General features: G+C 40.4%; 1 protein-coding gene across 2 annotated transcripts in view; it reads right to left on the reverse strand.

Moving 5' to 3' along the window:
• The window catches only part of TMTC2 (transmembrane O-mannosyltransferase targeting cadherins 2), a 423,501-nt gene that overhangs the window by 241,213 nt on the left and 159,488 nt on the right, over positions 1 to 22,800 (reverse strand). For both annotated transcript variants that reach the window (XM_066368463.1, XM_066368464.1), the window contains exon 2: positions 20,497 to 21,067. In XM_066368463.1, the coding sequence (XP_066224560.1) occupies positions 20,497 to 21,067 (571 nt within the window). The remainder of the gene's footprint in view (positions 1 to 20,496; positions 21,068 to 22,800) is intronic.

Raw genomic sequence — 22,800 nt, forward strand, 5'->3', positions numbered from 1 at the left:
TAGATTGGATGATGGTTGCTGTGGTTATGTGGTTGCTGGTAATGGTGATCACAGGGCCCCAAGAGATGCATCCCCCACAGCATTCCACTGCTCCCTGCTCTGCCAGCTGGAAGTGAGGTCAAAGATCCTCTAACGGCCTAACTGGAAGTCCCAGAACTAGATGCTCTGTGCTGGAGTTCTGTTGTTTTGGCCTACAGACCTTTGGTACAGAGTGTCTACACTACAGCAAATGTTTTATGCTCAGCTACTGTACCTGGCCGTACAGGAGCCGAGGATGAAACGTCCTTCTCGACATGTGGCCCCATACTCCTCTGGTATGCAGCCGCATGTCATCGAAAATGGCTATGCGTGTCAGTGCTGACACGCATGTCATAGGTTCGCCATTACGGGCATAGCTAGCTAATGTAAAAAAATGACATAATTCCTTATTCTGGTTTACGTAATTATTCCATTAAGAATTAGAAAGTGTGATTGGCTTCTGAAGAGAATCCATTTCAGAACATCAAGAGTTGTTGGAAGTATTTAAGTTTAAAAGATAATGAAAAAGACAACTTCAAACCATCATGATACAAGGATATCATATGGAGGTATTTTAACAGAGTCCAAGAGTTGAAACAGAATGTACAGTCCACTCCCACTGCAGCAAATATGTGGTCCTAAAAAAAAATGATTTTAAGTAGTTGAGAACCTAGTCTTTTGAATGAAGAACTTAATATCTGAATACTCAATCCATCTCTCCAATCAGATTATTTCAAAGACATGGAAAATTAGAATAAAAAAAAGAGATTAGCAATATAATTATTTTTTTAATAAAAGAATGCTGCAACTCGGTTCTTAAAGCATCCACAGAAACTTCCACATTAAGAAAAGAACCCCTGGAGAGGCTCAATGGCTTGTCCACTATGATATCACCAGGCAGGGGCAGAAACTGTGGGAACGCAGGCGCACCCCTGTTCAGAACTCCAAATGTATGTCATTATGCCACACGGCCAAACTTTTCACAGCATGTCCCCTTTATCTCAGAAATTACAGTTTCTCTCAAACAGCTAACATTTTTCAGAGACTTTTGTGTAATTAACCTACAAAAAGGCTACCAGCTACACACCTAGGTAGAGGTTCAAATAACCTTTCTATAAATCTGTGTGAATCAGCGAATGTCTTAGCGGCATGTTAAATTTTTATAGAACCGTTCTGCCACAATTAACTTTAAATTATTGCTCTTTTAAAATTGCTTAGAAGTGAATTTGCCTCTAGGAAGCAAGCTGGGGTCTATTTCAGGATAGCCATTTCTTTAAAGGTGTAAAGAAATACTTCATATTCAGTCCCTTCTTTAAATGTTTACTATGTCTAAATACGTATCCTTTTTTCAAAAGGTAATGAATGGAAATTAGGTTTCCCTTCAAGTTTTACAAGCATCTTTACACTTTGAAAAAACTTCTGGTCAAAATTAAAAAAAAAAAATTCAAATACATTGTCTTTAAACACAAACTATTTCTGCATGTATAAGACATGTAACACAACATTGAGAGGCAAATATCCGAAAAGATAAGAGGCACCCAGATTCCTATTTACACTGTACCTACTGTTACTGATTCAAGAATCCAAAGGCTGCATGTCCCAAACACAGCCAAGAAAGCAATCAAATACGGATGTCAGATTCTTAACTCCGGAAAATCTCATCGATATAAGGGCCTATAATTAATCACAGTTTTGAAAACCAAAACAAGGATCCAAACTTTCTGATCCAAATATAACTCGCAAAAAGACACGCTGCTTTCTCATACTCTGTTGCCAATTTGTTAAGCAGTAAATAAGACTGGCAAGCATATGCAAAACGGCAGGGAAAACATTCAGGGCTCTCAGGAATACCCGAACCAGGCTTGCTGACCTACATGGTTTGAGATCCAAACTTTCCTCTTACAGATCTTGTTAAACTGGTAACTACAGTACACCGGTAACCCCCCTTATCTTTAATTTAAAAACATGGGATTAAAAGTACAGTGATAGTTGCAAATACTCGGTGAACATACACTTGAAACCAGGAAACTGTACACTTAAAACGGGTCAGTTTTGTATGTGAATTACATCTCAACAAAACTGTTAAAATATATAAACACAAAAACCTGACTGAAACTGACATGAGGCAATATATAACCTTAATTTATTCTACTTACTGTAAATACTCATAGACTTCCCTTCAAAAATACTAAAAGTTTCTTACTATGAAATGCTGCCATGTTAGGGGTGTTACATAATACAGAGCTTACGCACCCTATTACCTTTGAATAATTTTTAAAAGTCAGAATCGCATCACATCTGGCCTTGAGTTTTGGATAGACCCCAGTGAATTTGTAGCCCTTTTTGATATAAATAGAGGAAAGCTCAGGTTCCAAAAATAGTCTTTACAATTCACACCAAACAAGACCCTGACATCCAGCGCAGCTTAGGCACCACTAAGACACACAGGCACTCCTTGGCGTCACAGCATTGTTCTATAGTCTATATATTTTTCATGAAATTTGCAGGCAAAGGTGTTTTTTATCTGGATTATAAATTATGTAGCACAGCCTCATCCTTTCCCTTATGAAGCCATTAGGAACCCACTGCCTGTCAAGGACACATAAATAAGTTAATATGTTTGATTAGCAATGATGCGGAAATGTGAAATTCAGAGTCGAACTTAATGCTTCAATGTGAACTGACTCCAGATAATTCATTTTCGCATACTTTTGAGAAACACTAGGCATTTCAGAAGATACAGCAGAAGTTAAAAGCTGCTTAAGAAGATTGAACCCAGTCCAGCCTCAAAGAATACATCTACAATGCATCTCTTTTAAGTTTGTTCAGTGTAGGGTAGGGTCATGGTGGGCATGGGATAGCCTTGCATGCCAATATGATTATATTTATAGATGGTCAAATATAAAATGCCAAGATTTCAATTCTTGTTCTGCGACAGGGGAATGCAAACAAAAAAAGGTTTCCAGGCCTTGGTCTCATGGATATTTCTAAACCAACTACACATACATATCAGTACTAATCATCTAATATTTTAAATAATCAGGCCACTTTTTACAGGAAGGAACTCAACCGTGAGACCACGACCTGCACTAGAAGTAATTATTGGATTTAGAATTGGCAGTGCCTTTTAAATCCGTTCTTGCTGCATGCCGACTGATCCAGGGGCGTTGACTCAATGTGCTATAAAACAGGTTGCAAATAATGTCCCCACATGGGGATGTTACTGGGACAGCTAAGTTAGACAATAACTATAAATTCCAAGAGGGCGTAAATTTTGTTTTCTTCACTACTTTATCTCAACATCTAGTACAAGGTCTCATACCTAGAAAACACCCCGTACCTATTTATCAAAAAAAAAAAAAAAAAAAAAAACACAAAAAAATAAAGCATCCAGTCAATTTCTTGTGACCTGACAGGCATGAGGGGGGAGTGGGGGAATGGAAGTTGACTCTGAAACCAAATGAAATGTGCAAGCACAAAGTGGTTTAAAATAAACAAACAAACAAACAAAATGAAAACTCCTGGGTGAGCTGAGCTGCTTAGATGCCATTAGCTTTCTGTCCCTCACTCAGACTCTTGCATAACCAGGCTAAATTAAGTTGGTGGACACCTGTACTCCTACAGAACATTGTCTGAAATTCTCTTCACACTTAGTGCGGAGTGACTTAATTACCGAATACATGTCGTGTCCTTCCTGAGGGCTGGGAAAATATATTTTTTTAATCCATCTTCCTATTTGTAGCACCCATAAAACCAGCTGTTGCAAGTGGGAGTACAAACTACTTGTATTTAAAGCTATTGTAGGTACCCATCATTGGTCCCATGGAGAATGATTGTTCCTTTGATAACACTAGTTGGATGTTTAGCTAAACCTTTATATGAGCAGTGCAATGGGAACACCATGCATCCATCAGCTTTGCAGTCAGACATTTGGAATGAGATTCCTTCTCCACTATGTACTACCTTTGAATCCAAATGCACATGACTTTACTTCCATAAACCTCAGTTTCCATATCTGTAAATGAGATTAATAGTACCTATTCTCACAGACTAGAACAAAAGAATGCACAGAAGACACTTTGCTAGCTCACAGTAAGCCTTGATAAATGGTGATTGTTATCATTATTACCACCAGCTCTGTGTATATGCAAATGAATCCTAATGAATTCAAATGGGTTATTTCTCTTCCTCTTTGAACAATAAAAAAGTCAGCACAGCCTTGGAGAAGATTATACTGCAGAGTGCAAGAGAATCACAGTACAAATTATCCTGTCCAAGGACCAGAAGCTGTAGGCTGCTGCACTGACAACTCAGCTCAGTCCTTTCCTCACACAGCCGGCTCACTTTCCAATAGGCACCTCTACATTTTAGCCTCTCTTGCTATTTAACTTCCAAACTACGTTCATTTTTAGAGTCATCCTCACTTTTGAGACATTAAGTAGTGGCATTTTTAACTATCTCCCTGATAGGGGAACTCAAAGGTTAGAAATTTAGCTGTAGTAATAGCTTTTAGTTACAATTAATAGGATTGATGATTTATGTAAGTAAAAGCTTTATTCCAGGAGCTGGATATATAAATAGGCTAGTGGTTCTCAAACTTTTTGAAGTCACGGTGCGTGTAAAATCCTACAAATAATTGGAGGCGCACTATATACAAATTTCTGAGAAATATGTTATAATAATTAAGTCAAATAATAAAGAAAAAAATATAAAGTCCAAGTGTGCTTTTATGGTAATTAAACGAAATAGATATTACAACATTTTTTTTTTTTTACATAGACAGAAAGAGAGTCAGAGAGAGAGAGAGAGAGAGGAACAGACAGGAATGGAGAGAGATGAGAAGCATCAATCATCAGTTTTTCATTGCGACACCTTAGTTGTTCATTGATCGCTCTCTCATATGTGCCTTGACGGGGGGGGGGGGGGGGGGGGGCTACTGCAGACCGAGTAACCCCTTGCTCAAACCAGCAAGCTTGGGTCCAAGCTGGTGAGCTTTTGCTCAAACCTGATGAGCCCGCACTCAAGCTGGCAATCTCGAGGTCTCAAACCTGGGTCCATCGCATCCCAGTCCGACGCTCTATCCACTGCGCCATCGCCTGGTCAGGCGACAACATTCAATTTATTTTTAAATGTAACATTTTTATGTTACATTTTTTGAGTTATGCTTTTTGAATTTGTAAAAAAGAGGGGTTAAAAATTTAAATGACAAAAATGTTATCTTTTTATATATATAGATACATTCTTAGTAAGATTCAGTAAATTTGACAGGTCCCCACGCAAATGTGTTAAGTTTTTTCATTGTTGTGTTTATGAGAAACATGAGCCTGATGTGTTCTAGTGATTTCTTCAGTGTTTGGGCATATATTTGAAAGGCAAACTCTCATTTCCTCATCAATACATTAAAGAATTCCTCTCTTTTTACTCTTAATTGTGTTGAGTGCAGAAATCCCCACCATACATATCATCTTAACTTTACACCAAACAAAGGATAGAAGAAACTTGCCTCCAGTCTTTCCGGGGAACATGGGGGGTAGTGTAAACAATCCAGCACCACAGCTTAACAGCCCTTTGCAACCTAATCAGGCAAGTGAGGTCGGGGGTTGGGCACACTGTCAGCTTAAAGCCAATTCCCCACACCTCTGTCCCCCAAAAATCTAAACTCCAAAAACCCTGTTGGTTTTTTGGTCCCCAACAGGCACATATTTCTCTGGAATACAAGAGGGCACACCTGGAAATCTTCTAGGGCACACCAGTGCGCCCTGGCGCACACTTTGAGAACCACTGGAATAGGCCTAGGTGACTTCAGGAAACTGAAAGCAATCCACCTTTGTGCCCCAGGCCCAGGAGCTCCACAAGCAAGATGGTATCTAAGCCCTGAAGCTTCAAAGTCAGAACTCCTATTGACAAGAATGTAGATAAAGAAGAACTGGGTCCAAGAAGCAGTCAAGACCATGATTAGAGTAGAGAAACCCTGACATCCTGGCTGTCCTGCCTCATGACTCCTATGGTGTTAACTGCATGACCCCCATTGTACTAACCTCCCATGAAAAAGTTCATAATCAGCCTTCACTGCTGAGATTGTAAAGCAGGCTTCGGACTAGAGTATGCCCTGTCTTCTCAGGTTGCTGGCAATCTTGATCAAAGATGCCTGTTTTCCTCTCAGACGCAGTCTCTGCTCAGCGTCTATTGCAGGGGCAGACGACCTGAATCCCGAACCAGTTGTAGTCCAGTAACACCCCCACGTTCCTGGAGTTAAAGAGACTATACACCCAGCTGATACGTCTATCGCTAATGCCCAACTTTTCCTTGCTCCTGAGTTTGTTGTCTTGCCAAGTTAGAAGAGGGTGGAGAAGTAGAGCTGCTCCACTGTGTGTTAATTCTCCACTTTGAGACCAATCCCAGGCTCAGCAGCCGTAAAGAGAAGACCCGCCTACACAAGGTAACCTACTATAGTTCAGACAGTGAAACACTGTCAGCAAAGGGAAATAAACGAAGAAGGAAAATACAGTGATTTCAGTCTCTTTGTGTGAAGCTTCTAGCAGCTACAAAAGTAAACATTCAACCTGAATGGGAGTTTAAATTAAGTTTAAAATCCTAGAATGACAAAAGTCAAATACTTAAACTGAGCTAGCTGTGGGCAGGCAGGGGAGATGAGGAGAGAGGCCAGAAAGAAGAGAAACAATAACAAAACAGAACCAAGGATTTTATTCCAGAAAGTACCCTGGAATTATGAACACAGCCATACAGGACCTAGACACAAGAAGGTCAGAATCTTAATTTATGATGAGCTTGAGGGAGGGGAACACAGAGGTCCATTACTCTCTCCAGTCTTCACTAGCAGATAAAAATTACTTCCACAGTAACAAATTTTTTTATCAATTGAAGAAGGGAAGCACTGTGTACAGAGCTAAAAGCCTTAGACCTGGAGGAGACTGCTCGCAACTAATCCAGGGCCTAATTTCCGTGGGCCTCCAGTTCTGTGAAAAGATAGGAGGTAGCATGTGCGGTTTCTGATCATCCTTCTGCAGCTAAAAAAAAAAATTTAAAAAAAAAGTTTGTTTTCAAGAAAACTTGATATTTGATAATATCAAATGAGGGGATCAGATTCTTGATGTTCATCCACGGGTCCCAAACCTGGCTGGCCATTAAAATCAAAGGGCAAGCCCCCCTGCTGCTTTGCTACCAACTCTCTTAACGCTTCAAAAACAGACTATGAGTAAGCAGACCAAAAGATCCTTCTTCAGTAGCTTCCAGCTTTGTGCTCCAATCTCTGGTTTGAACAACTTTCTCTATGACAAGCTAACAGCCAACCACAAGTGGAATATTCCAAGTAAAGTCATGACGAGTCTGACCAGGCGGTGGCGCAGTGAATAGAGCGTTGGACTGGGATGCGGAGGACCCAGGTTCGAGACCCTGAGGTCACCAGCTTGAGCGTGGTTTCATCTGGTTTGATCGCTGGCTTGAGCAAGGGGTTACTCAGTCTGCTGAAGGCCCGTGGTCAAGGCACACATGAGAAAGCAATCAATGAGCAACTAAGGTGTCACAATGAAAAACTGATAATTGATGCTTCTCATCTCTCTCTGTTCCTATCTGTCTGTCCCTATCTATCCTTCTCTCTGATTCTTTGTCTCTTTAAAAAAATAAATAAAAATAAAAAGAAAGTCATGACGAATCCTAAACTCTTTAACAGTCACGGTCCCCCCAAATCAAAAGCAATTTGACCTATGGTTGTCTCAACAAGCCAGTGTTTAAGGTTTACATTTCTGTAAAAATCATTTGGTTCAAATGTGATTCAGGTACCCAAAACATTTTATAAAATTTTTAGTAGCCAGAAAATAGTATTGCTTTAAACACAAGATGCTTTGGGCCTTCTATTCTCTCCCTGGGAGGAGGGGAAATAAACTAAGCCACTGAACCACAACAACAATAAAAATCAGCCTCACCATTTCCCTGAAAGGGTTTGTTACAACAGAGATACTGGAATCAGCTGCAAAGATATTGCTGGCCAGGGAGAGGAAGAATATGAGCAGCAAAGAGATTAACATTCAGCTTCAGGTGATAGCAGTGCTGCTTATTTCTCCAAAAAATGAGACTTAAATGCAGCAAGCAATTGCAGCCACTGAACTAATCTTCCTTGCTGTAAAGCTGGCTAAAAGGAAATATAGAGAAAACAGGGCGTGGGGGGAGAAAACAGGAAAGCCAGCCTCCCCACCATTTTCAGATATATAAGCAACAGCACCATCCTGAGCCCAGAGGGGGAAAAATCAGGCTATAAAACTCTGAGAGGATGGCCAGACACTGGCAAATGTAGAAAAATTAAGGAACGAGTGTACACACACACACACACACACACACACACACACACTTACTTGTTTTCAATCAATTAATCCAACAAAAGATAAATTATCAAATCTTGTTGTGTGGAAGAATTATTTTTGAAAAGAACTTTTCTTCTTCAACATTCTTTAAATTATCAGCATTGGTGAACTACGGTAGAATAAAGACTCCATTTTCTATTGATTGACATTTCACCCAGCATCCCATTAGAAAACCCACAGCCACATGGAGTGCTCTGCAAAATGACAAAGAAAAAAGTTCACCACTCCTGAAATACTGTGGAGATGCAGTACAATAATGATGACCATGGTGATATCCACCACAGAAAAGGAATTTGGCTAAAAGGTGTACATATACTATATTCATACCTAACAACCACCCTACAAGGCAAACTTTATATTCTCATTTCATAGACCATAGAACTGATGCTCGAACATGGTTAGTGATTTGTCCAAGGTCACACACCTAGAAAATGGTGGCCCCTCGACTTAAATCTAAACCTGCAAGCTGTAGTCCTATGGTCTTTCCACAAGAGCCTTACTTGCAACCGTGCATGAAAAAATCAGTCAAGTACCAAATAGTTATTTAAAATAAATAGCAGTTGCTTTTTAGTATCAGATATAGTTAACATTATATATCACTCTGTCATGAGATCTTTTTTTTTACAAAGTGAGAAGGAGAGGAGATAGTGAGACTGACTCCCACATGTGCCCTGACCATGATTCCCCCTGCAACCCCCACCTGGGGCTGATGCTCAGACCAACTGACCTATCCTCAGTGCCTGGACCAATGCTTGAACCAACCAAGCCACTGGCTCCGAGAGAGGAAGAAAGAGAGAAATGGGAGGAGGAGGAGAAGAGAAACAGATGGTCACTTCTCATGTGCACCCTGACCGTATCAGGGATGCCCACACGCCGGAATGATGCTCTATCCACTGAGCAAACGGTCTAGGGACTTCATGCTATCTTAAAAAGAAAAAAACTACTGTGAATGGAATACCTAAACTGGCAAAATTTTGCCAGAATCTTCAAATTAGGATAAGTAAAAATCCTATGTAATTTGGATAACTTGGAGATTTCCATTTCATAAAAGTTATGCAAATACACTCAAATCATTTATGTATAACCTTGGTATAATTCGAATATGTTATATAAGCATGAATATAAGTTATATCCATGCAGTCTGTTCTGATGGAATATGTAAACATGTAACACACGCGCACACACACACACACATGCCTTTTAAAGGGAGAGGTGACTGTCTATACACTAAAAACTAAGATAATGCTAACAAATATAACAACTCAAAATTCAAAAAATTAAAATATTAAGGTTTTTCTCCCTTTTTTTAGTGGGTTTTTTTTTCCCATGTTAGAAGCGGGGAGGGAGGCAGTCGGACAGACTCCCACATGTGCCCGACTAGGATCCACCCGGCAAGCCCACCAGGAGGCAATGCTCTGCCCATCTGGTGCATCGCTCCATTGCGGCCGGAGCCATATTCTAGCGCCTGAGGAAGAGGCTATGGAGCCATCCTCAGCACCTGGGCCAATGATCCAATGGAGCCTTGGTTGTGGAAGGGGAAGAGAGAGATAGAAAGGAAGGAGAGGGGGAAGGGTGGAGAAGCAGATGAGCGCTTCTCCTGTGTGCCCTGACTGGGAATTGAACCAGGGACTTCCACACATGGTGCCAACACTCTACCTCTGAGCCAACCAGGCAGGGCTCTTTTTTTTTTAGTTTTTAAGTACACAAAATTTCATTATTTTTAAACACAACTGATATTACATGTCATAAAGGACTCTATTAAATATACTTGGTACGTAGCTATGCATAGCAATATTTTAATGAAAATTTTAGATACATTTTCCTTTTCTTCACTTCCTACAAAGAAAATCATTTATATGTGTTTAAATGTCCTTCATTTTTCTCATGTAGTCCCTGCCGTTTTCTTTGAATCCTGCATTAATTATAAGCAAAATGACAACCATTTACCAAAATGCTGGCATTACAAATGCCCTTATCATAGCAGAGAAAAATATTACTATCTGCATTTTACTTGACTTCCTAAAATGAAATGGATAAACAGGTACAGAAAGAAAGTGTCCTTTCAATGGAAACACTGCCTTCATTAATCAATATTACTGAAGAAATATATATTAAATTCTGAATTCATGCTACTCCACTGGATGCGGGAGTTATAATCAGACTAACAGAGCATACAAGAGCCATCTGGGTGCCACGGAGTTGGTAAAGGCAAACCCAGAGAGCAAGGGCACATTGACCTTCCTAGCTCCAAATCTCAGGTGTTAGCATTAAGATTGTTCTTTTGATTTCTTATTTACCTTTTTAAAGAATAGAATTCTATGATCAATATGTATGAAACCTGATGGTTAAAAGAAAAATAAAATACCACACCATGCAACCTTATCGCTGTATCACATTTCATATGTATTTTAACTACCAATGAATTTAATACTCAGTTTTATCCATTGGACCGCTCACCCCTTCCTTGCCTTTTAAGGAATCCCTAATGCACTAATGGAATCTGGCTTTCTATAGCTTGAATTTCATTTGAGAAATCAACACTACATTAGCATTTTCATTGTTCCAGGAATTTAAGACAGGAATCTGACTTCCAGGCAATGACAATGGATTTCAAATTTGTGCAAACCACATCGTTTTCTGTGAAATTGACAGTACCAGTTAAATATAAGTACCTGATAATCATGAGATCCCCATCAGTCAATCTGATTCCTCTATGGCAGGTTATTGAAAACTGAGCCCTAGTGATATAATACACATCCCAGGCTGTTATGAGAACAGCATAGATGATTTCAGTGAGACTCATTATTTATTCATCGCAAAGTCCAATTTGTGTCCTTGTCACTGGTGGTGTATACTAAATTAACTGGTTGGAATTCAGTTCTGAAAGAGTATTTTATTCAGTACTATAAAAAGAGACCCTTTCTAAAAATTGTTGTCTTCCTGTAAGAACAAGTGCAAAACAGAAAGGGATTTGGTCCGTGTGGCCGTGCAGGGGACACTGGAGCCCGAGGCAATGCTGGGAGAGGAGACAGGAGCTCGCCCTTAAGGACTCCCTGTTTTTCTCATTAGGAGTGTACAATAATCTGCCAGATATTACAGAAAATCATACTAGTCTTCCAAAAATAATTTTTTAATGCTAAAGAACAAAATAAAGCATGGATAGGAGAGATCCTCACTGAATGAGAAACAACCTCCACTCCTGAGTCTGCTCTTAATCTAATCACCAAAGGGACCCTCTCTCAGGGTTAGGGGAAGGCAAGAGAAGAAAGCCCCCCACCCCAGTGGCAAGATACAGCTGGCCTGATCATCCCCAGGCTTTTCCCATGGAACGGTTGAAGTGTGCGCCCACTCAAAGCCCAGGCGTTGAATCCCAACATTATTGGGGCCATAACATATCTTAGAAGGCCCCTACACTGTTAGCCCCACTAGCTATCTCAGTGTACCTCTATAAATTAATGCACTCCCTGTGTCTGCCAAAAGAACTGCTCAGTGGTCCTCAGTAACAGCCTATGAGTTTCCCTCTGTGCAATGAGCATGTGCTACCTTCCACTTTCTCTCCTCTCTCCAAGTATAAATGCTTTTATTCCAACTGTCCTTCAGAGCCCTGCACAGACGTCTCTGCTCCAGAATTGCTTCCTAATCCCCTGGGCTGAAAGTAACCTCCTCTTCCTCTAAACGGCCCTAGCGCTCCCAATCCCACGCTTCCAGCCTTCACTGCTTCCCAGGTGGAATTTCAGTTCCGTATTGACACACTACTCAACTTCCTACTACTCCAAAATGTCTTTAAAGAGCAGAATTTTGTCATCTTTTTTTTTTTTTTTTTTTGTATTTTTCTGAAGCTAGAAACCGGGAGAGACAGTCAGACAGACTCCCGCATGCGCCCGACCGGGATCCACCCAGCACGCCCACCAGGGGGCGACGCTCTGCCCACCAGGGGGCGATGCTCTGCCCCTCCGCGGCCGGCGCCGCTCTGCCTCTACCAGAGCCACTCTAGCGCCCGGGGCAGAGGCCAAGGAGCCATCCCCAGCGCCCAGGCCATCTTTGCTCCAATGGAGCCTCGGCTGCGGGAGGGGAAGAAAGAGACAGAGAGGAAGGAGAGGGGGAGGGGTGGAGAAGCAGATGGGCGCCTCTCCTGTGTGCCCTGGCCAGGAATCAAACCCGGGACTTCTGCACGCCAGGCTGACGCTCCACCACTGAGCCAACCGGCCAGGGCCGAATTTTGTCATCTTTGAATGCCCAATTTGCCTAATACAGTGCCTTGCACAAAGATGAAATTTCGGAAATGATAATCTGAGAACAGACTGCTGTTCCAAGTACTAACACTCTAGTGCAAGCATCACAGAAGCTTGCCAGGTTACCCAAAAGAAAATTACTCGACTTGAATACAGAATCATCTTACATAAGCTGAGCAAAGAAGCCAACCGGTTGGAATAAAATAGCTTATTAATCTTTGACTTTTTTCCATTGTAAAGTATTTCTGAACCTTGACTTTATTTGTGGTATTATCTGGTTAGCACTGTTGGCAGCTGCTCAAAGTTTTAAAGGACTACAGGTCATGAATATTAAATGTTACAACAAATTTACTGGGAGGAAATCCAAGTTCATTTGTAAGGGCATGACGAATAGCAAGCCCCAGTTTCCATACTGCTAGGAAGGACTGTGATCAGCATCGGAGCATCTTGCTCTATCTGGATTCTCACCAAGTCAGGTGTAAAGCACACGAAGAGAAAGAAAATCAGAAGAAAGTGACAACACTATTTGAAGGGTTAGCACAGATGTTGACTGAAGAAAATCAGAAACAGTAAATATATCATATTTCATTCAGCGCAATAGATATGAGGGTCCCATCTTGAGTAAAACCATAAGCTACTCTCAAAAAGGGACAAAACCATAAATGATAACAGATTCCACCAATGCCATCCTCTGCAGGTGATCAAATAAAAAGGCACATGTGGGATCAATACACAAATACCTGCAGGCTATGCGACTGGCTTTTCAGGTTCTTTCATACATGAGGATTCACACACAATGGTCAGAACAACCGTATTTCATCTCTTCAGTGTTCAAATAGTGACAAACCAAAACCCTTCAACGGAACATTAACTCCCACCCTCAGAAACCATTCTCAAAATAAACCTCAAAAACTGCTTGGAAATATGGGGCTGTTGGTTAGTTTGGGTCTGATCACGACATCCTGATGTGAGAAACCCAAGATAAAGGTAAACTTCATTCACCGTAGACAACCTCCATCATTAACACCATGCTTAGTATTAAAATTTAAAAAGCCTGTTTATAATGAACAAAATAAAATAACAAACAAAACAGAAACAGACTCAGAGATAGAGAACAGACTGACAGCTGTCAGACGGGAGGAGTTGGGGGGCTGGGTGAAAATGGTGACGGGATTAAGGCAAAAAAAAAAAAAAAGAAAGAAAGAACTCATAGACACAGACAACAGTATGGTGATTACCACAGGAAAAATGGGGTGAGAAGAGGTAGAAAAAGGTAAAGGGAAGGTAAATAAACAGTAATGGAAGGAGACTTGACTTGCGATGGTGGGCACACAATACAATATACTAATGATGCATTCTAGAATGCACACCTGAAACCTATATAATTTTATTAACCAATGTCATCCCAATAAATTCAATAAAAACAAAAGAAAAAAGAAATGAAATAAATAAAAAGCCATATTTAGAGAAACTATTAAAAGATCAAACTAAAAAAAGCTTCATTTTTCCAAATTATCTTAGGCTATTATTACAATTGCTACACTGACTTTCAGATTTCTTTTGATTTTTAGATTTATTTTAATTTTCTACCTGTAACTGAACAAGTGATTATGAGGGCTAATAAAGGGGGAAAAAGATGTTTCCACATTAAAACAGTTAACAGATGTTAAATAAGCACAGCAAATGGTCACTAGGCAAGCAGTGACTGATGCTGGGTAAGAAAGAAAAATGTTGCTTTTACTGATTTTATTACCCACGTACCTCCTGGGGTCACGGGAGAGTCGTAAAAAGTTTTGTGGGCAGATAAAAGTCTAACGTTTATTTGCAAGGCTAGCTTAAGTATATTTCAAGGGTTCGCCTCTACCCTCACCCTTACTTTTTGACCACATAAAACTAAATAAGTGAAAGTCATCAAAAGAAGGCAAAAACAATCATTTGGTGAAACTTGGTAAAAAAACAAACTTATTTTTCAACATTTTTATTGACATGCATTTATTCCCATCCCACCTGGCAGACCTTACTAACCAGGAATGAAATCTTCATTGTAGAAAGGGGTGAGTACAGAATTTCACTTGAACATTTCAAGCACATACTTTTTAAAAGGTAAATCTTAAGTGTAAATTTAATAACGTACTAGTACCTATAGTACTATGTGCCAGATGGTGTGCTACAATCCAAGGATAATATAGGAAACATCCTAAGGCTAAGAACTAGGGATATTTTTGTTTATAAGGTTATGAACACTAATTTTGTTCATACACATTTCTGAAGATTTTATAGTGTCATTTTTATAAATCTTCCTATTGACAACTATATTATTTCATGTCATATTTGACTTATTATTTCATAAATCACATGACTCTGTCAATAAGCATTAAAGTTAAATGTTAAGTTTTAGTATAATCAGAGCAGTACCTGACAGATATAAACAATAAAAGTGTTTATTAAATACTAAATAAAATATTACAGTATGCCAGGAACTTACTACTGATATTTTTCGCACCTCATCTAAGAAAAAATATAACTTTAATATTGGCTTTGCAGAACCACAAAAACCTTATACATCATATGCACATGTGCTTCATTTGCATGAGTCTTAGAAGTAAATATATATATTTAAACATATGTATACATATATATGTATGTATATGCGCACTAGCCAAGAACTCTGGCTACATTCAGCCATCCCAAGGATTTTGTCTGGCCCAATAATAACCAGTATTTTTTTTTTTACTCAATGAGAGGAGGGGAGGCAGAGACAGACTACCTCATGCACCCAACCAGGATCTACCTGAAAAGCCCCCTATGGGGCGATGCTCTGCCCATCAGGGGCGTTGCTCTGTGGCTCAGCAACTAAGCTCTTTTTACCACCTGAGGTGGAGACCATGGAGCCATCCTCAGCACCTGGGGCCTACTCGCTCCAATTGAGCCATGGCTGCAGGAGGGGGAGAGAGAGGGAGAGAGAGAGAGAGAGAGAAGTGAGAGGGGGAGGGGGAGGGGGGAGGGGAGGAGAAGCAGATGGGCGGTTTTCCTGTGTGCCCTGACCAGGAATCAAACCTGGGACTTCCACATGCCAGGCCAATGCTCTATCACTGAGCCAACTGGCCAGGGCTTATGACCAATATTAAAGAACAGGCGATGTCACAGAAAAATCCAGTTGCCTATCTTCTCAGAAAAATCTCACAGTCTATTAAACCAAAACCTTTATACTCTTACTACAGTAATGGGGTAGAGTGGAGTACTACTAGTCAGAGCAGAACCTAATTCACCACAGTCCCTTCTGCCTGGCCCTGGTCCACATTTGCATTTGGCGGCAAGGATCCAATAAGAGGTACAGAACGGAAACCACCAACACTGTGAAGAATGAGACTGAGCATGATTGCAATGAGAAAAATATTCCTAACAAAATGGCAAAAGTGGGGAGTCTTGCTTCTCTGGTCCTAATAAACTCCAGCTTTAAGAGGACTTCCACTTTTAAATTTAAGCGGGTTTGACTGGTTCTCTAATTTGCATAATAGAGTCAAACATGTGTGTGCTAGAGTTTTCTGTTTATATATGTGTTATGTTTTAATGGGGTAGGAAAGTTTTTTCCATCTGGTAAATCATGATAACTATGATGCAGAGTTAATTAGTAAGATATTTAAGATGATTATTCTTTTAAGGTTTAAGAGAACCTATTAAAAGTCTTTTAAACCACTTCCTTCAGTCTCTTCCAAATCACCTCAGGCACAAAAATCTATATATTCTAATGACAAAATATGGAATTTTCTATAACTTCCATATGTAATCTATGCCAATGTTTACAAGCCCCACAGTCACAAGATTCTAAATGAAAGTTTGTGCTAAAATATACATGCTTCAGAGCTTTAGTAGATTCCTAATTCATATGCTTTCAAACCACCATGTTTCAAGACAACTAAAGCTTATATTTTGGCCTTCTCTTTCTTAAGATAAGGAATTAAAATTTCTATCAATATTTCTTCTGTCCATTCAACTAATACACATCAGGTGCCTTCCAAACACTGGGCACCCAGGTCACACTGAATGACCCCACAGTTTCACAGAATCTTCACAACATTTCTAGGACAAAGCATTGTCTCCATTTCCAAATGAAAAAAACAGGTCACTCTACTCACCCACAGTGACTCAGCCCGTGTGAGTTAATTTTCTATTCCATATGACTGACTTTTCTACTATGCAGTCATCTGATTTTACATCTGTTGATTCATCTTCACATCCTCACAATGTGACAAAGTTCACTGGACAGTCAGATCTAGGTGTTCCAGTCCTAGTGAGTCAATCACTTTCTAGATGACATTCACATCTCTGGTTTTCTACACCTCAGCTGGAAATAAGGGGACTAGCATAGAGGATTTCTATGGTTCCCTACACATCTATTAAATCTGTTATCCCAGTGTCCTCATTGAGCTCATTGGCCTAAAACCTAAGAATGAAGGGAAAAAAAGATCTTAGCTAAGATGGCAACTATCAGATGAAGGGTTTTGCTACACAGACGCCAAGTGGTGGCTGCCAGAGAATCGGGGCAAGTTTCCATTTTGGAAAATTCTTAGGAAGGACACTGAGCCTCCAACGAACTAAGTCCTTTCCCATAGCATGAAGGACTTCACACTCTACTCTTCTGTAGGACTTGGTTGGTGTTCCTTTGTAGGTGGTATTTCTCATTTTTTTAGCAGCAGTGATTTAAGTAAGGTTGCCATGTTAAAACTTAACTGGGTATCCAGTGTTTTAGTATTAAACAAAGAATATTAGAGAAAGAATAATTTTCTATTATAAGTATGTCCCAAATATTATATGAGACATGTTTGCAGTAAGGAGCTTAATCAGCAACTCCGTCTTTGAAAAAATATTTACAGAACTGAAAATTTCTCAGAAGAGAACTTCAGAAGGTCCTAACAGCAAGGTGACTTAGCAAAATAATTCCCTAATTCATGAGAAGGAGTAACAATGTAGAACTTCATTTCTTTAATATGATCTTTTCTTCTTTTTTTCCTTTGATTCAGACTGGTCACATCCAGCACCCTGACTCACCTGACTTCTTTCTCTTCCACAACCACTCCATTAATCATTAAGATCTCAAGACAGTGAGGTTCTGGTCCACATCAAATAAGGATAAAGCCTGAGGTCTATTGACCACAAAGACAGAGTTTTTAGTCAAACTAGAGCTAACATCTAGGCCTCAGTTGTTTCAGCTCCAAGCCCTAAAAATCAGGAAAAACAGACAAAGCAACACCACGCTGACATCAGTATGAGCGACACTGATCAACTACCCCTGACCTACTGCTAACCAATCAATAGGGACCCTGACCCTGACCATGACCCTAACTCCCTTAGTTGCCATGATTAATGATATTCCCCTCTATAACCCATTCCCTGGAAGCCTCTGGGGAGCCAGGTCTTGAAGCATTAGCTCACCTGTGTCTCTGGGGGCGGACCACTTAGTAAAAATAAACCCTTTCTTTCTTGCAAACTCCTGTTTGTGTCTTATTGGGCTTTGAAGCGTGCAGGTAATGGTCCCCATTACTCCAGTCACAATGATAGAACAGAATTTCTTTATAAGAAACCACAATGTTTCACAGGTTTCTAGGCAAGGTCTTGAAACATACAGAGTCTGCATTTTCAAATAGGTCTTGTTAAAAAACAAAATTCTGGGTAAATTTGAAGATAAAAATTGGCTTTATCAAAAGACTCAGGAATCAGCCAGCAGCCTATCTAGCTAACACAGTAGAAAGGAGTTCCAAAGGCCTGCACAGCATGAGAGGCTTCTAGAGGCAGAAGGCGGGAGGGATACGGGAAGGAGGGGGTCACCTCTCCTTCCTTTGGGGGATAGAAACGGTCTGTGTGGCAGATTACCTCTATAGTCCTAACCAAGTAATTCCACAGTGACCAGAGAAAGGCCACATTCTTGGGAGAGCCTGAAATTGCACGTAAATCTTGATTTACCAAGGTGGGCTTAGCACAGATGGATTTTGAGCCCTTTTTTTCTTAATAGTCCCAGTCTCTGTAGGGTAAGAATCATGATTTAAACTTATTCTATCTGTATATCAAGTAAACAGCGTAAGCTTGCTATTGTTAATGACACAGTTTTAAAAGAAAAGATTATTCACCCTATTATCCATGATGAAAAAAAATTAAAATCGGTTTGAATTTAAGAGCTTGACTCTCAAAACCATATGTTGTTTCCAAGCGTCAAACTCTACTCAGAGGGGTTTGTTTTTGTTTTTTGTTTTTTTAACTTTCAGCATTTAATTGAAATCCCAGAAGAACTTCATTAGGCACTTGATACTTGAGTTTAAACTTAAAAGGTCATGCTTCCTTGCAGAGAAGCATAGCAGTAATTACTCTGCCTACTAAGTAAAAAATAGTCTTTTTTTATTTTTTAAAATAGATCTTTTGGTTTCTATTTTCTTCAAATTTTAAAATTTATTTTAATTTTTTCCCAATTCAATTTTAAGTAAAATTGGGGATTGAGGTGTGTGTTGGGGAGGGGGGGAGTCAAAACTAGAAAACTTTACAGCTTTCTCAGGGCAGATATGCAGAACTATAATTCCTTGCTTACGTGACTAAAAGGAAGGGGGAGCTGGTCTAAAACATAGCCAAGGTTTGCAAACCTTGGCCAAGTTCAGTCTGTGTACTTAAAGAAGGGGTTTATCATGAGGGAGGGAGAGAGGATGAAAGAATGGGAAGAAGGCAGTTTCTCAAGATGCCCTAGTCCACCCAATGCCTCCCATGAACTCGGTAGCAGAAAACTCTGCAGTTCTCTTTTTGTGCATGGGATCCTAACATGCTCTATGACCTTCCAACAACACTGCATTTAAAACCACTAAGGGAATTCAGAAGAATACATATTGAGCCCTGAAGCAAAGATCTTAATCGGCCTCAGGACAAAACTTAGAGTAATCACTTTCTGTGTTGATTACAAAAGGAAAAGGCGCACATGATTCATTGTTTAAGAATTTGAGTTCCTGGCCCTGGCCGGTTGGCTCAGCAGTAGAGCGTCGGCCCAGCGTGCAGGAGTCCCGGGTTCGATTCCCAGCCAGGGCACACAGGAGAAGCGCCCATCTGCTTCTCCAACCCTTCCCCCTCTCCTTCCTCTCTGTCTCTCTCTTCCCCTCCCACAGCCGAGGCTCCACTGGAGCAAAGATGGTCCGGGCGCTGGGGATGGCTCTGTAGCCTCTGCCTCAGGCGCTAGAATGGCTCTGGACGCAACAGAGCGACGCCCCAGAGGGGCAAAGCATCGCCCCCTGGTGGGCATGCCGGGTGGATCCCGGTCGGGCGCATGCAGGAGTCTGTCTGACTGCCTCCCCGTTTCCAGCTTCAGAAAAATGGAGGGGGGAAAAAAAAAATTTGAGTTCCTAGTGCACTGCAGAGAAAGGTTGTCTGTCTCCCAACTCAAGAAATGTAATATTAACAAATGGTATATTACTAGCTATAATCTAGTAATTAGCTCTATAGTCATCTGTGATAGTCTTACAAATACCCATTATGTGTTGGCACTGTACAGGGTTACAGAGTATTGGAATGGACGTAAGGATGAAGAAAAAAAAAACTATAAACACGCATAACCTTTACAAGGCAAAACTATCCATCTACATCCGCTTTGAAATCGTGAAAATAAGTGAAGAAAACCTAAGAAATAAAATAATCAGTGATTGAAATCCACGTGAGTAGAGAAAGGTCAGAAAGGCCGCTTCCACTTACCAAAGATCAAAAAGTGACTTATATTAAATTCTCTTTGAAGAGGAACAAATTTGCCTTTTAAATGGTAAAAAAAAAAAAAAAAAAAAAAAAAAAAACCAAGCAAGGCAATGACTCAGAAATCCAATGCCTGAGTACCAACAATCACTTACTTTGAAAAGGGCAGGTAGGATCTGTTTCATTTTCAGCCTGTGAAAGACGAAGACATCGTACACTGCTGAGACAGCGAGCACAGTCACTCCTTGTTCCTTCCACAACATGCTGCATCCGGCACACAGTCCTGTCCCCAGGAACCAGCCCCAAGTCCTGGCGGAGTCGCTTCTTGTAGAACAGTGTTTAACGTAGCAAAGCAAGGAGAGGAGAAAGAAGAGGCTGGCCCCGACATCAGCCCGTCCCACGATTCCTGCCACGGCCTCCGTGTGGATGGGGTGAGAGGCGAACATCAAGCCCGCCATGAAGGTCCAGTATCCATCCCCAAGGAGTATCTTAGAGAAGCTCGTGAAAAGACCAGTGACTGCTGCGTGCAGGAGGATGTTGACAAGATGGTAGCTCCAGGGATTCAGCCCTCCAATGGCGTGGTTCAGGCGAAAAGAAAGTGTGCAGAGTGGCCGGTAGGACTTGTGGCTGCCACTGTGGGTTAGAAGAGTCCCCCAGAAATCATTGTAGAAAATGTGTGTCCATGGCGTTTCTGGGAGAAGGTCCTGATTAGTCTTAATAGCACGGCTAAAAAACAAAATGTTAAAAAAAAAATCAAATGAAAAATACAGAAAGGAAAAAAATAAAAAACAAAAAAATATGTGACAATGCTAAGATACTGCCTTCCTCCCTAGCTTTGTCATCATGAGACTTTCTGCTGGGATTCCAGGGATCCATGATTAATGCAAATGAGGTGCACATATAGACTGAATTAAGATCCTCCCTTTCATGCTTACTAAAACCACAATTAGGATTATATTTCTTTTTCTTCCTTGTTTGAATGCAAATATGTTTGAAGAATAAATAAATGCAGAAGCTCTATCATAGAATTAAGTGTTAAGGCAGAGGTTGCAAAACAACTGTCCTACAAATCATGGGGTATGCTGACTAAAAATGTAGATTTTTAGGCCCCAGATTGTTGGGAAGCCTGAGAATATGCATTTTTTAAAAGTACATCCCTAGGTGATACTGGTGCAAGGGATACACTTACAGTAATAATTAGCCCTACTGGAAAGGAATTTTAAATAGAATATCTGTGCCCAAAGCAATGCTTCTCAAACCTGCACATCACCTGCGAATCTTGTTAACAGGCAGGTTTTTGTTCAGCGGATCTGGGGAGGAGCCCATGCTCCCACGTTTCTAATAAATCCCCAGGTAAGCCTGACACTGCTGCTCCGCAAACCACACTTGGAGTAGCAAGGACCCACAGAGCTGGAGAGATGAATATGAATGGCTCTCCCTCTATCCAAATATTTCCTTTCTTCCTACAACGCAGAAAACTTCAGCCTTTACCCAGTGGTGGAATTTAAAGAATTTAACAAACAGTTCTCTGTCCTAATGACTGTTTTATGTATAAAAAAATGACATACCGAAAGGTAGTTTATTGTTTCGTGCATTTAATACTTAAATAAGAACAATAAAAGAGGTACACAAAACTAGATTATGTTATAAGAGGGAGTTTTAAAATATTAATGAAAAAATATTCAATAATATCTGACAAAAAACAATAAAACCATTAAGAGATTTCCATACTGCTTCTTGATTGGCATCCTCACTTGCAATTTTTTTCACCTATGGACATTATAAGCATTACTTTGGGCACTTAGAATACACTGTTGCGCAGATGAACGTTAACAAAGAGTAAGGAATGTAAATTTGTGATTTCCACATTGGGCAGCTGCCCAAGTGCCCACCTTAGAATGAACCCTGATTACCAGTGCCGTTTTAACAAGTCATTTGCTGAACTCAACAAAAAATTAGGATCAGTTCTGCCGAACCCGTGCGAACCAACTGAAGCCCACCACTGCCTTTACTCCTCCTGAGATCTCACAGGATCTAGTATCATCTATAGCATTGATTTTCAAACGGTGGTCCGCGGACCAGTGCCAATTTGCCAAAAATTTCATGCTGGTTCGTGAAAGAGTTAATCACCTTGATGCTGTATGAAGATTCTAGACCCAATGATCTTAGTTGTATTCACTTATGCTCAGGGTGATTGTGACTTATCAGCCTGTAACCATTGATGAAAATACTACTGACGTTGTCTTAGATATCTTTGGAACTTGTAAGCTTGCTCGAACAACCTCTTACACCATGCAGAGCATTTATAGATCATGTGCAATAGACAAAAAGCATTCAAATAAATATCCTACCTATGTGAGTGAGGAGACTTTCTCAGACCCATCATTACTAAAAACCAAACAGAGAAATCAAATAACAGCACTTCGCCTCTTGGGAACAAATCTGCAGCCTCAGTTATC

The sequence above is a fragment of the Saccopteryx leptura genome, chromosome 2, assembly GCF_036850995.1.
Source record: "Saccopteryx leptura isolate mSacLep1 chromosome 2, mSacLep1_pri_phased_curated, whole genome shotgun sequence".
Lineage (NCBI taxonomy): Eukaryota > Metazoa > Chordata > Mammalia > Chiroptera > Emballonuridae > Saccopteryx > Saccopteryx leptura.